Below are 14,641 nucleotides of genomic sequence, written 5' to 3' on the forward strand. Positions count from 1 at the left end.
TGCTTTGATATTGCAGGGATGGAACCCACAAAGTACCAAGACATACATGTTGATTTACTCTTTTTTACTTATGCTAGATGAGGTAGTGAAACAACCAATAGAGGTAGAGTTGCCATCTGCTTTTCATTCCCCTGTGGAGTTCAGCAGAGGAAGCCCCATGGAACAGTTTGTTTATGTGCACCGGGATGTCCTATGAATCCTCCAGAGATCTCGAGGAAACTTTCCTGGAGGTAGTCTGCAGTTCTCTGCTGAAGGTTTCTGGGAGGGCTGCCTGATTTCTTCCACTGCAATAGGATGCTTTCCCATGCCACTCAGCGATTATGTCATCAGGCATCATTGCAGCACACAGCCTAGCAGTATATGGCCCCAGTCAGCAGCTGGATGCCTGCAGGAGCTGTTCCCTTTCAGCCTCCATTACCCTCAGGAGTGAGATATCAGCTAAAATCATGACTGCCTGTGGAAATTGGTGCCAGTATTCAGTACAGTTGCCCAATGTGCATGTACTCATGCCTGTGAGCTATGCCCCCTTATTTCCCTGACTCGTCCCTTTCCCCCAGGGCCATACTCACCATAGCTGGGACTGCCACCATGATCTATCAGTCCCAAAGAGAAGTGAGAATGGAGTGCTTGCAACTTGTGTGGATCAAGGGCAGTGAGTTCTGTTTAGCAGGATTCCATTTATCTTGTGAATACAGTCACAATTGTACCTATGTGCATTGTATCTTTTGCAGCTGGAAATGTGGCCTTGAGGCTCTTTTCATCCACACCAGTGGAGCGGCTCAGCCAGATAGGGAGGAGAACGAAGAGGACATGGGATGACATGTTCCAAGAGATCCTGCAAGCCTCTGCTGCTTTGGATACTGAGCACTGGTCTTGGAGAATCACCCCCGCAGGCAGCATGAGCAGGGATAGAGCGGAGAGGAGAAAGAAGTGAGAAATGGACAGGGAAGTGCAGCAGCAAACAGGCATGCTGCAGACTCTTGTTGACTTTCAGGTTCAACAGTACCATGCTCACCTTCCTCTGCAGCCCATAGAAAACCATATTCTGGGACCTCCCTACACACACACACATTCCACGTAGCATCCGGGGCTGCTGCACTATCCCTACCACTCTACGCCGGGGGAGCGTACAGGCAGTCACAGCTGCACATGCACTGACCTGTGAAAAAGACAGTTGGCATATGTGTTTCTGAAATGGAAACGACTGTTCTTTCCCCTTCAAATGTTCTTTTCCCTTTACTTATTACGTTTTATTTAGTTATAATGTGTCTGTTTGCATGGGCATGGTATAAAACTCTATTTATGGAAACGTAATTCATCTTTTAGTTCACAACATATGCTGGCTGGGGTGCTAGTAACAGGTGAATTTGTAATGGTATATTACTACACACACAGCACTCATTACAAGATTCATATGGGGTTGCAAAAGAGCAGTGCCAGGTAGAGCACACTACAGCAACACACATGGTTTTTCAAAGCCTCTCTGAGCCAAACAGCTTTGCGTAGAGCTGCTCTTATAGCCCTGGTACCTGGCACTGCTCAAAATCAGCAGATAGCTGTTCCATGTCTGCCCTCCACCCCAGCAGAAACTTTTCCCCCTTTGCTTCACAGATGTTATGCAGGACACAGCAGGCACCTATAACCAGTGGGATATTTTTGTCACTGAAGTCCAATCTCGTGAGTAGACCGTGCCAGCAACCTTTCAAATAAGCAAAGGCACATTCAACTGTCATTCTGTATCTGCTGAGCCTGTAGTTAAAGCGCTCCTTGCTGTAGTTGACGTGGCCAGTGTATGGCTTCATGAGCCATGGGGATAAGGAGTAGGCTGGGTCTCCCAGGGTCACTATTGGCATTTCAATATTCCCAGTGCTAATCCACCAGTCTGGAAAGAAATTCCCTGCTTGCAGCTTTCCGAACAGTCCTGTGTTTTTAAAGACGTGAGCGTCATGCATCTTCACTGACCAGCCCACATTGATGTTAATAAAGTGTCCCTGGTGATCCACCACCGCTGACATTACCATAGAAAAGTAGCTCTTTTTGTTGACGTGCTCTGTGGCAAGGTGGTCGGGTGTCAAAATAGGGATATGTGTGCCATCAATCACCCCACCACAGTTTGGGAACCCCATTGATGCAAAACCATCCACTATATCCTGCAAATTGCACAGAGTCAAGTCCTTCACAGCAGGACTCAATTAACGGCCCTGCACACTTGTATCACAACAGCCCCCATGGTGGATTTCTCAACTCCTAACTGATTTCCAACTGATCAATAGCAGTCAGGTGTCACAGGTTTCCACAGAGTGATCACCACTTCTCCACTTCAGTGCAGATTGCATTTTGGTGTTGCTGCACTGGAGGGCTGGGGTGAGCTCTGCACCCAGAATCAGGAATATGACCTTGCACATCTGAAAGTTCTGCAGCCGCTGCTTGTCATCCCAAACCTGCATGACAATATGATCCCATCAGTCAGTGCTAATTTCTTGGGCCCGGCCCTGACATGTCACTATCTGCATTTCCCCATGAATGCTTCCAACAATTTTGAATTGTTTCTATGTCCCACAGCAATCTAGCCTCCATGGACTCATCATGTTCCCCGTGGCTTCTCTGGTGACTCTGCAAATACTGCAGGATCAGGTGCCCCATGCTTGCAATGCTCATCACAATAGTGCAGGGCTGTGCAGGATCCATGCTTCTGACACAGATGACAGACAGCGAGCAGGGATGTGTGGGTTTGTGGGGATTTTGAAAAGAGGTGTGAAACATTATGGGATACAGATGAAATTATGGGATGGAGAATACTGCAATTCGGGATGTTGAAATCATGCTCCGAGTCACCCCTGCATGACTTTTTCGGCCCCCATGAGGCATTGCAAAACCTCACGAAAATACCTTGTACTAGATGGTGGCTAGTTGCACAGTGTAATAGCTACCCATGGTGCACTGCTTTCTGCTGACACGAGGAGTGTAGTTTGGACACGCAAAAGCGATTTAATTACTGTGGCAGCTGTATGCCAATATAACCTAGGTCCACACAATTTTGTAGTGTAGACATGCCCTTAGTCTTCCAGTGTATGAGACGAGCTCCCTTGCATGTACATTTCTAAGATGTGATAGGGCCATTCACAAGCTTAGAATCCTTTATGTCACGATGTTCCTTAATGTCTCATTTCATCTTGGTAGGCCACCTAAATGGGCAGGGGAGATGATTCCTGTGCCTGGCTTCACAAGTTCAGAGCAAACATTTTCAAAGTTATAAAGCAAAGCTTACATATTTCCTCATGGCATGGAATACAGACATTACAGCTGAGATTAATGCATGCAGCAATTTACAAGCATTTCATAGAGTCTAAACACTGAATACATTCTTGTAAGACTAATACCTATTTTGAAAAAACTAACATACAGGTGAGCTGGTTTGGTTTCCAGCTATGAGTTTGTTAGTTCTTAGCTAATGCCTATGGCCTTGGCCAGAGCTGGCACTAGCATCACACAGACTTGAGGAACTTTTTGTCAGTATATATACATAACTCCTTACATAGGATCTGTACGTACATTTCACAATGATATTAATGACCAGTGGGACCCTGGCTTTCATTTAAGACCTAATATTCTTTTGTGCACCAGATTGTTCATACCAGGATATTTTTGTAACCCCCTTGCCAGTGGGCATTGAGGAGTTCTGAGGGCCACAGAATCTTTTATTACTGATGATAACTAAAGCTATATGAAAGTTGCAGGCTGTGATTTTGTTGCGGAAACCTCTGCTTTTAGCACACACCTTAACTTTTTATAGTTGTCTCAAATTTCATTGGTGTTGTGACCCTGTGTGTTAGGTGACAACACCACTCACTTGAATTTGGCCCAGCTGCCCCTTCAAAGGGGTGGGCAGACCAAATTTGAGTGAGTGGCGTTGTGACCCTCAGTCAGATTTGGTCTGACCACTCCTCTAAAGGGGTGGTTGGGCCAAATTCGGGTGAGTGGTGTCGCAGCCTGGCACATGGAGTTGCAACATCACTCAAATTTGAACGGACTGTACCAAAACCACAACTATATCAAACAGCGGCTGCAACTTTTGAACAAAAAGAGTCACAACTTTCTTACAGGCTTAATGCTGATACATGAGCCAGAAAGAGCGCAACTTGACTTTCAGATCCTGGGTTGTGCTTGCATGGTTAACAGTTAGAATAGATGCGACAATATTTTTTATTGGACCAACTTCTGTTGGTGAAAGAGACAAGCTTTCAAGTTACACAGAGCTCTTCTTCAACTCTGTGTAGCTCAAAAGCTTGTCTCTTTCACCAAGAGAAGTTGGTCCATTAAAGATATTATCTCATCCATCTTGTCTGCCTAATATTCTGGGACCAACATAGCTACAACCAACACTGCAAACAAGTTAGAATAAATATCATTTGCACTTGTAAGCTGAGCACACTTGGGAGATCTCAGCTAAGTGGAATTCCTGATTAAGCACATCCTGATTAAGGTGAGGGCTCTGTAATAAGTGGAATACGATTAAAAGATTTTTTCAAGTGCCATTATTTAATTATTTCAACAAATTCCAGTGTAAGTACAGTGTTTGACCCCATTGTGAAGATATTAATATTTGAAATCAAATTTGAATTTAAGGCAAGGAGTGTGGTGTAGCATTATATCAGTGTCTGGGAATCAGGATGCCAGAGTTAGTACTGCATTGACTTGCTGTGAGGTTTTGAGCAACTCATTTTATCACTTTGTGCCTCAGTTCACTCATCTGTAAAATGAGGATAATACCTATGTACCTGACAGAGGTGTTGTAAAGCTTTTTTATTTGTAAAGTGCTCTGAGATCCTTGGATAGAAGCAGCTGCAGAACTGCAAAGTCTGGTTTGGTGTCACTATTATTAGCAGTCATAAGAAAGAAAAGAAAGTATTTTTAAAAGATTAATACTTCTGTGGAAATTGTTAATTTACATAATTTTTAGGTTTCTTCACCAGTTGAGCGTAAAGAAGACAATTCAAGAAACAGCAGTGTAGAGGAAAACAAAGATGATGATAGTGAGAAGCATGAAGTGAAGAAAATGAGAACATCTCCACAGACTTCTGAGCGGGAAATTAACTGCATTTTCCAGCAGAAGATACAAAATGCTAATGAGTGTCCAGGTATGAGAATGACTAAGTTTACCAGCAATAGGGTTACCATACGTCCATATTTTCCCGGAGATGTCTGACATTTTGGTTTTTAAATCACCATCCGGGAGGAATTTTTAAATATCTAAAAATGTCCGGGATTTGCCATTATTATTTTTCCCCAAAGAAGAGTTGATCATTCAAGAGAGAGAGTGAATGCTGATCACTCGAGAGAGTGTCCGCTCTTTCCCCCTAGCTCCCAGTGCTTGCGCCGCGAAACAGCTGTTTCGTGTGGCTGGGAGGGAGGGAGGAGGAGGGGGAAAGCGGCTTGCTCAGGGGAGGAGGTGGGGCCTGGGCGGGGATTTGGGGAAGGGGGTCCAATACAGCACGGAGGGGGCGGAGTTGGGGTGGGGACTTTGGGGTAGGGGTTGGAATGGGGGCAGGAAAGGGGTGGAGTTGGGGCGGGGCCAGGGGCGAGGAGGCACGAGCAAACCCCCCCCCCCCCCCCCGTAGAGTGTGTCTTTTTTGAATGTTAATTTTGGTAACCCTAGTCAGCAATGCCAACTACTATTATATAACTTGGGTAAAATTCTACTCTTGGATCTGCAAATGTGGAATGCTGTGTCTGTAAGAACAGAATGATGAAGTCAAAATTCACCCTGTGGATATGAGAGCAGAACTTTGTTCTTAGTATTTCATATTTGCACTTATGTGAATTAACTTGGAGGAGGAAAAAAAGGTCATGGATGAGAGGTGCCCTAACATTTGTCAGTTATCTTAGTTTTTCCAACTTAGCAATTGCAAGTGTACAATATACATCTGAAAAAGAAATATTTTAAATAAAATGAAGTACTGCATTTTCTAATAATACTTGGTACTTATAGGAGATCTTCAGATGGAAGGTGCTAATACACTTTATAGATATTAATAAAATAAAGCTTCCCAATACTTCTCACACCCTAAAACATGAGTAAGCATGTATTACCATTTTACAGGCAGGGAGATGAAGGCACAGAAAGCTTAAATGACTTGTTCCAGGTCACACCAAGATTCTGCGGTTGGGCCAGGAGTGAAACAGATTGCTTGATTCCTAGTCCTGTGTTTTAAGCACAAGGTCGTAATGTGCCGGAATGTGCCTTTTCTAGACAGTAATCTGCTGTGGAGTGTTTTAGAGATGCTATTTTATGATTGACAGGAAAAAATGTACTTTGTTCTTTTGTTGTTTAACATTTCAATCAAATATTTTAAAGTTATTTGAAATAATCTATATTTTTGTGATGGTCTTTTGTCAGAATAGATTTCTAGCTCAGTAGGTTCTGAAGATGGGTGTGCTGAAACTCAAGCTTCTAAATTCAATAAAGCATCTCAGTGGAAGCTAACCAACGTGAAAGAAGGTATTATTTTTCAGATGCATTGAGTTAATAGAGCAGTAAAACAGATTCCCAGAAAAGGTGAAGGAGCAGTCAGGAGAGGGAAGAGAAGTGTGTGGTGATGATATTTCAAGAGGGGAATTCTTGACAGCCTCATTGTGTATTTTTTCATTTAAGTTCTTTAAAGAAAAGAAAAGGAAGGAAAAATATCTGTTCATGTAGTGTCAAAGTCAAGAGTTTAAATTTGTGGGCTTGATTCTATCTAGGTTTTCATAGTATAGTGATGGATGTCGTATCTGAGTGCTTGATACACCTTTCTGGGTTTTGTCAACACAAGTCTTCAAAACCCAGTGGTGGTAAGTGTGTCTGGAGCAGTGTTAGGCAACTTGTACCCCATCCATTCCACTATAGCAGGAATGGTCTGATGAAGACCCCAAAGTGGTTTGGATCTGTTCAGTAATTCTACATGTCCAGGCCAGGTGGGAGAGGCACTCTTAGGCATGGAGACCAAGTTGGATATTAAAGCTGCTTTCCCCTGGCAGAACCACTAATATCCTCCCTTGTGGTGAATTCTTCCCCCACCCCCAGCACAGCTGAGCCCCGCACTTGATGGGTGGGGTGATCCTGCAAAGGTGAATCTGGTTCCAAAATGTCAGAAAATCAAAAAGTATTATAATAACACTCTTCCACATCCCACATAGATAATACTTTTCCTTACTAGGCTGTTAAATTCATGTCCAAGTATAGAATTGCTACTTGTACTTCCATAGTTAAGGTTGCAACTGTTGTTTTATATCATTGAGGCCAATAACTTTTTAGGCATTAAAAATAGATTACTCGTGTATATGGATAATGAGGCCACTCATAGCAAAAAATATATCATTGACTTGTATGGCTCTGTACCAGTTTATGCCAGCTGAGGATATGGCCCAGAGTTGTCAAGTAATTTGTAAGGGAGACAGTATGATCTAGTGCAATGGTCTCCAACCTTTTTACGCCCAGGATCACTTTTTGAATTTAAGGGCAACACAGAATTTACCCTGCCCCTTCCCCGAAGCCCCGCCCTGTTCACTCCATTTCCTCCCCCATATCGCTCGCTCTCCCCCACCCTCACTCACTGTCGCTGGGCTGGAGCAGGGGTTTGGGGTTTGGGAACAGGTGTGGGCTCTGGGCTGGGGCCGAGGGGTTCGCATTGTGGGAGGGGGCTCCGGGCTAAGCCTGGGGCAGGGGATTGGGGTGCAGGAGGAGGTGCAGGGTGCTGACTCTGGGAGGGGGTCAGGGCTGAGGCAGGGAGTTGGGGTGCAGGAGGGGGTTTGGGGTGCAGGCTCTGAGGGGGGCTCAGGGCTGGGGCAGGGGGTTGGGGTGCAGGAGTGGGTTTGGGGTGCTGGCTCTGGGAGGGGGCTCAGGGCTGGGGCTTGGGGTGCAGCCTCCCGCCGGGCGGCACTTACTGTGGGCAGCTCCTGGTCGGTGGTGCAGCAAGGCTAAGGCAGGCTCCTGGAAGGCCCTGTGGCCCTGCGCGCTGCCCCTATCTGCCAGCACCGCCCTCTCAGCTCCCAGTGGCCACAGTTCCTCGTTCTCGGCCAATGGGAGCTACGGGGGCGGTGCTTGCCTGCAGGAGCAGTGCACTGAGACCCCTGCCCCCCCCACCCATGGGGCTGCGGGGGCTGCACTGGCCGCTTCTGGCAGTGGCGTGGGCCCGGGGCAGGCACGGAGCAAGCCTGCCTTAGTGGCAATCCCACTGCACCACCAGATATCACAGTTGACTGGGAGAGTCTCTAGGATTGACCAGTCAATTGCGATTGACTGGTTGGTGAGCACTGATCTAGTGAATAGTAAGCCTTGGTTCAGGGTTCTGTTCTGGCTCTATTACATGTTTTCCATGTAACTTTGGCAGGTCACGTCAGCTCTTTTTTCCTCTCTTAGCTCTTCAAATAAGTGGACTTGTGCACATTCCTATAAACAAAGGGCAATTTTAGTGGGAAATGCCTGCAGGAGAACTATCTTACTAGATCCTTGAAATTTCTTTTCAATTTAGAAAAGAAGACCAGACCTGTTCAGAAGCTGATCACAAATATATATTTCTCTGTTGGCATCATTGACAGAGAATCCTGTTTAATTTTGAAATAATGGTAATTTCTTAAGCATATTATTGTTTCTGCCCTTAACTGCTTATTTCCAGATCAAATGTCAAAATGTACCTGAGTTTCCCATCTTTTGGTATTGAAACTTTTTGTTGAGCAGGTAGAGGAATATATTAAAACTTTAGATGCTTTGCAGCATTTTAAAAATGGAGCCGTTTAAAATCGTCTTGATCTCAAAATGACTTAATTCAATCAGAAAATTCAGGACACATTTTAGTTGTCAATGAGATTTACCTCAAAAAATCTGAAAGCATGACAATTATTTTGAGTTTTAGCCTTATTATGGGGTTGTGGTTACAACCTTTGCTATGGATAAACCACTACCTCCCCAGAATAAATATTACACACTGCCAAACTAGAACTCTGGTCCTATGTGTCCAGAAACACAAACATCTACCACTACCTTTCTACCACAAAGGAAAAGTTCTGTTATCTTCTAGAAGGACCTGTATATTTCTTTCCTGGTGTAACCAACTAACAAAAAGCAACATGTGATAGTGAATGGTCCTATTCCTACTGAAGCTGCTGCCAAATAATTCCTATTGTCTGGTGATTATTTTATTAAATGCTTGAAGCTCACATCCTATTTTATATCTAATCTACAGCAAATTCTACCAATCTAGAAAATACTGAAGAGAAAGTTATAGATCCTCGGATTCAAGTAGCGATAAAGAAGATGAATAAATTGGACAATATACTGGCAAAGAAACAATCTAGAGAAAGAGAAATTAAAAAACAAGGCAGAGAAGTGAGGGCTAAACTTTGGGAAGAACTTCAGGTTAGCAAAGTGTGATTTTTTTTTAAATATTTACCAATAAAACAGTATCTCAGAATGCTATCTTATGGAAGGGAGAAGTCTAGTTCAGCAGTTCTCAAACTGTGGGTCGCGCCCCATTTCAAATGGGATTGCCAGGGCTGGCTTAGACTAGCTGGGGCCCAGGGCCGAAGCCAAAGTCTGATGGCTTCAGCCCTGGGAGATGGTTGCAACTTTCAGAGTGGTAGCCATGTTAGTCTATCAGCAAAAACAACAAGGAGTCCTTGTGGCATCTTAGAGACTAACAAATTTATTTCGACATAAGCTTTTGTGGGCTAGAACCCACTTCATTAGATGCATGGAGTGGAAAATACAGAAGCAGGTATAAATACATGAAAAGATGTGAGTTGCCTTACCAAGTTTGAGGTCAGTCTAACGAGACTATTCAGTTGACAGCAGGATACCCAGGGAGGAAAAATAACTTTTGAAGTGGTAATGAGAGTGGCCCATTTCAGACAGTTGACAAGAAGGTGTGAGTAACAGTAGGGGGAAATTAGTATTGGCGAAATTAGGTTTAGGTTTTGTAATGACCCAACCACTTCCAATCAAATGGTGTCCAGTTTGCAAATTAATTCCAGTTCTGCAATTTCATGTTGGAGTCTGTTTTTGAAGGGTTTTTTTTTTTTTTTTGAAGAATTGCCACTTTTTGGTCTGTTATTGAGTGACTAGGGAGACTGAAGTGTTTTCCTATTGGTTTTTGAATGTTATGATTCCTGATGTCAGATTTGTGTCCATTTATTCTTTTACATAGAGACTATCCCGTTTGGCCAATGTACATGGCAGAGGGGCATTGCTGGCACATGATGGCATGTATCACATTGATAGTGGCATATATCACATTGGTAGATGTGCAGGTGAACGAGCCCCTGGTGGTGTGGCTGATGTGGTTAGATCCTATGATGGTGTCCCATGAATAGGTATGTGGACAGAGTTCGCACAGGGGTTTGTTGCAGGGTTGGTTCCTGGGTTGGTGTGTTTGTTGTGTGGTGTGTACTTGCTGGTGAGTATTTGCTTCAGGTTGGGGGCTGTCTGTAAGCGAGAACTGGCCTGCCTCCAAGGTCTGTGAGACAGATGGATCATCCTTCAGGATAGGTTGTAGATCTTTGATGATGCGCTGGAGAGATTTTAGTTGGGGGCTGTAGGTGATGGCTAGTGGCGTCCTGTTACTTTCTTTGTTGGGCCTGTCCTATAGTAGGTGACTTCTGGGTACCCTTCTGGCTCTGTCAATCTGTTTCTTCACTTCCCCAGGTGGGTACTGTAGTTTTAAGAATGCTTGATAGAGAGCCTGTAGGTGTTTGCCTCTGTCTGAGGGATCGGAACAAATGCAGTTGTATCTTAGAGCTTGGCTGTAGACAATGGATCGTGTGATGCGGTCAGGGTGAAAGCTGGAGGCATGTAGGTAGGAATGGCGGTCAGTAGGTTTCCGGTATAAGGTGGTGTTTATGTGACCATCACTTATTAGCACTGCAATGTCTAGGAAGTGGACCTCTTGTGTGGACTGGTCCACGCTGAGGTTGATGGTGGGGTGGAAATCGTTGAAATCTTGATGGAATTCCTCAAGGGCCTCCTTCCCATGGGTCCAGATGATGAAGATGTCATCAGTATAGCACAAGTAGAGTAGGGGGGTAAGGGGACGAGAGCTGAGGAAGCATTGTTCTAAGTCAGCCATAAAAATGTTGGCATACTGTGGGGCCATGCGGGTACCCATAACAGTCCCGCTGACTTGAAGGTATAAATTGTCTCCAAATCTGAAATAGTTGTGAGTGAGGACAAAGTCACAAAGTTGAGCCACCAGGTTTGCCGTGATGGTATCGGGGATGCTATTCCTGATGGCTTGTAATCCATCTTTGTGTGGAATGCTTGTGTAGAGAGCTTCTACATCCATAGTGGCTAGGATGGTGTTTTCTGGAAGATCACCAAAGGATTGTAGTTCCTCAGGAAGTCAGTCGCATCTCTAAGATAGCGGAGAGTGCTGGTAGTGTAGGGCCTGAGGAGAGAGTCTACATAGCCAGATAATCCTGCTGTCAGGGTGCCAATGCCTGAGATGATGGGGCATCCAGGATTCCCAGGTTTATAGATTTTGGGTAGCAGATAGAATACCCCTGGTCGGGGTTCTAGGGGTGTGTCTGTGTCGATTTGTTCCTGTTTAGGGAGTTTCTTGAGCAGATGGTACAGTTTCCTTTGGTACCCCTCAGTGGGATAAGAATTTATTTTCGGAAACACGAAAACATGATCTTGAAAGGAAATATATGAAATTAACGTTCTTTTTAGTTTCATCATGGGAGTGGCGAAACTGACAAGAATGTCAAGTTTTCTCAGCTGGTGCCTGGGCTCTTCAGCACAGATCAGGTGTGTCTAGCAGAGTGTCCTCCCAACCCCCAGATAACTGATTCTCAGTGTTTTTGCGCAGCTGGTCCCTATCTCACCATTCTTTGTGTTCCAATCTGTTTCTTGGTGTGCAGCATGCTCACTTGCTCTGTGGTGATGGCACCATGTGCAGTCCAATCACAAGTAGGAGCTGTGAGGGAATAAGTGCACACAGAACCTTTGGAGATTTTAGCTGCTTAACCCTAAGAAGTCTTTGCTGAGCATGTGTGGACTGAAATTTTTCAAAGACTTTTAACTTGGCCCAACAATAAAAGGTACATTCCTGACAAAAAGGCCACCCCTTTCAAGTCTCTGCTCCAATGTGTGGGAATACTAGAGCTTCTCACCAAAAATGTCACCACAATTTTGTTAACATTACAGAACATATTTTTCCCGAACCTCAGTCTCAGAAATGGCTGAACTGTTTTTGCTGAAACTTTCAAAAAAATCTGCTTGAAGTCTGGGAAATTTCAGACCAAACAGTTATATTTAGGCAAGGTTATGGGTAGGTGAAAATAGGGTCTTTTATTGGGAAGTGTCTTGCAATGTTAATAATAGGCAGTGCTACCAGCCCCACATATAATATGTATAAATTTGGTTTGAAATGGTAAAGCAGTATATGCAATGTAAATCATACTGCAAGTCTACCAGAATTCAAATTTATGTATCTATAAAACTATATAGTTCCTATAATCCATGGATAGATTATGTACAATAATTATAAGCATATACAGAGCTTAAAAATCTATGCTATTTTCATAAATGCTCAGAGAGTCTAAGACATTCAGATCACCCAAAAAAGTAAGAAAAAAAAAGTAAGAAAATAATGTTCACCCAAAAGCTTGATTGACAAAAAAGGCTTCTGGTGTGTGATCTGAAGTTTGCTAGACTTGGGCCTCTGATAGATCATCAGGAAAAGTATTTTACTGTAATTCCAGTCTGATCATATATTTGCTGCTATCTTATATTTTCATACTTTCCCTCTTTTAAATAGTCTGTAACCTCACTAAGTGCTTCAGGAACTCAAGAGGAGATAGAAAATACAAACACATTTTTAGCTTTGACCTCCTCATTGCAGATAGTTGGTAAGTAAGTAAAACAGGTAAATTATAAATATCTCATAAGATTATCTTATATGTTGATTATAGCTGTATTTCTGTAAGTTCTAAGATATCACTACTATTAAAATAGATTAAAATGTTTTCCATTACAAGTGCAGTTTTAAAGTTTTATCAATAAAATAGTCCTTACACGTAAAAATTTGTAAAGACAATTTTTCTAAACCTCAAGCTGAGTAAAAAGTATTTTTGCTGCTGCACATGCCTTCACAAGGTAGTATTGCTTTGCAGATTTTTGTTTGCAATAATTCTGCAGTATTTCAAATGACTGGGCAGCCTTGAAGGTTTAACTAAGTAGAAGCAAGGTAGGAGAAATGTGAATAACTTATGTCTGTGATAGAAAAAACATTTCTAAGCTGCTTTATAGACTGAGTTGGCAAACCCGATTTTATTGTAACCAGTACAGAACCCTGTATGTATCTTCAGAATCTAACTATTGGCAATTTTATCTTCATTTTTTATCCCTCACATTTACATTTTGACTTTTGATCCCTAACCATTCAGCCTTGTCTGGAAATTCATCAGCAAAGCTAAACATTTTTAAAAGGCCCTATCCAGCAGAGCAGATATATGGTCTCCTGCAGTGTGAGGCTGTGGCCATAACTATCCTATTGAAAAGGAAGGTTGGCTGAGCAAATGCTCTGAATACTGCTGCTTCTGCTTCTCAGAAGGAATGACTTTAAAGTATTGTAGAAAGAAATCTGGAAAATAAGTGTGCTGCTTTACTGAAACCAAACATATTTAAACTACATCCTATAACACTCTTTACCTGGCCTACTCCTCAACATTTCAAACGGAACTGGAATTCCAGTGCGCTGAGATGCTATAAGTACAGCACGCTAAGTAAATCTCTGGTTACAACAATAATCAGTTTCAGAGTTTCAAAAATATACCTTAATGTATTTTAACATTCTGGTTATTAAATCCAGGGTCAGACAGCTTTTTGAAGTCACACACAGCATTCTGTGGGGTAGCTGGCTATGCAGCATTGTTACAAAGAATAATTTAACAATAACTCTTTTGCATTTAAAATGCAGCAAATACACCAGCTTTGCTCTTACCATCTTTGATTTTGACTGTGCTTTGAACTGAATTACCTTGGCATTGCTTATACTGCTCTCACATTTATTAATTGTTTTGTCCAGTTCTTAAACACAGACTTTTTCTTTTTCGTTGGGGAAAGATTTCTTGGAGTACAAATTTTTGACCTCTGTAATCTAAAAAATATTTCAATCTCTTAAATAAAAGAATTACCAAAAGTTGTCTTTTGGTAGCCTGTTGCACTATAGAATTTTGATTCTCACCACCTTGTGCTCTCCAAACTTAAAAATATTACATTATTGGCTGTTACAAAATTTAATGAGAGAATCTTTACTTGGAATCATCTTGGATTATAATTGCTTTTTTTCCTATCAGAATGGTTTTTTGTATTGTTGTCTGACCATTAACGTTAGACCTGTTGTGACTTTGTGTAGTTTTATAACTGAATTATACCATTCTGTGCTGGACTTTTTGAAAATGGTAAAGAAGTATATACAGGAAAAGAGTAGCAGCCGTGTTAGTCTGTATCCGTAAAAAGAAAACGAGTACTTGTGGCACCTTAGAGAGTAACAAATTTATTTGAGCATAAGCTTTCGTGAGCTACAGCTCACTTCATCGGATGCATGAAGTGAGCTGTAGCTCACGAAAGCTTATGCTCAAATAAATTTGTTAGGCTCTAAGGTGC

The 14,641-nt window shown here is 42.7% G+C and overlaps 1 protein-coding gene across 5 annotated transcripts in view; it reads left to right on the forward strand.

Moving 5' to 3' along the window:
- FSIP1 (fibrous sheath interacting protein 1) overlaps positions 1 to 14,641 on the forward strand; it is a 195,352-nt gene that overhangs the window by 12,788 nt on the left and 167,923 nt on the right. For 2 of the 5 annotated variants that reach the window (XM_048853119.2, XM_048853124.2), the window contains exons 3-5: positions 4,961 to 5,138; positions 9,222 to 9,394; positions 12,792 to 12,882. In XM_048853119.2, coding sequence (XP_048709076.2) covers positions 4,961 to 5,138; positions 9,222 to 9,394; positions 12,792 to 12,882 — 442 coding nt within the window. Of the gene's footprint in view, positions 1 to 10; positions 231 to 731; positions 1,678 to 4,960; positions 5,139 to 9,221; positions 9,395 to 12,791; positions 12,883 to 14,641 lie in introns of those variants that run through there. The other 3 variants (XM_048853122.2, XM_048853123.2, XM_048853125.2) reach the window with 3 other exon arrangements.

The sequence above is a fragment of the Caretta caretta genome, chromosome 6 (genome assembly GCF_965140235.1).
Source record: "Caretta caretta isolate rCarCar2 chromosome 6, rCarCar1.hap1, whole genome shotgun sequence".
NCBI lineage: Eukaryota > Metazoa > Chordata > Testudines > Cheloniidae > Caretta > Caretta caretta.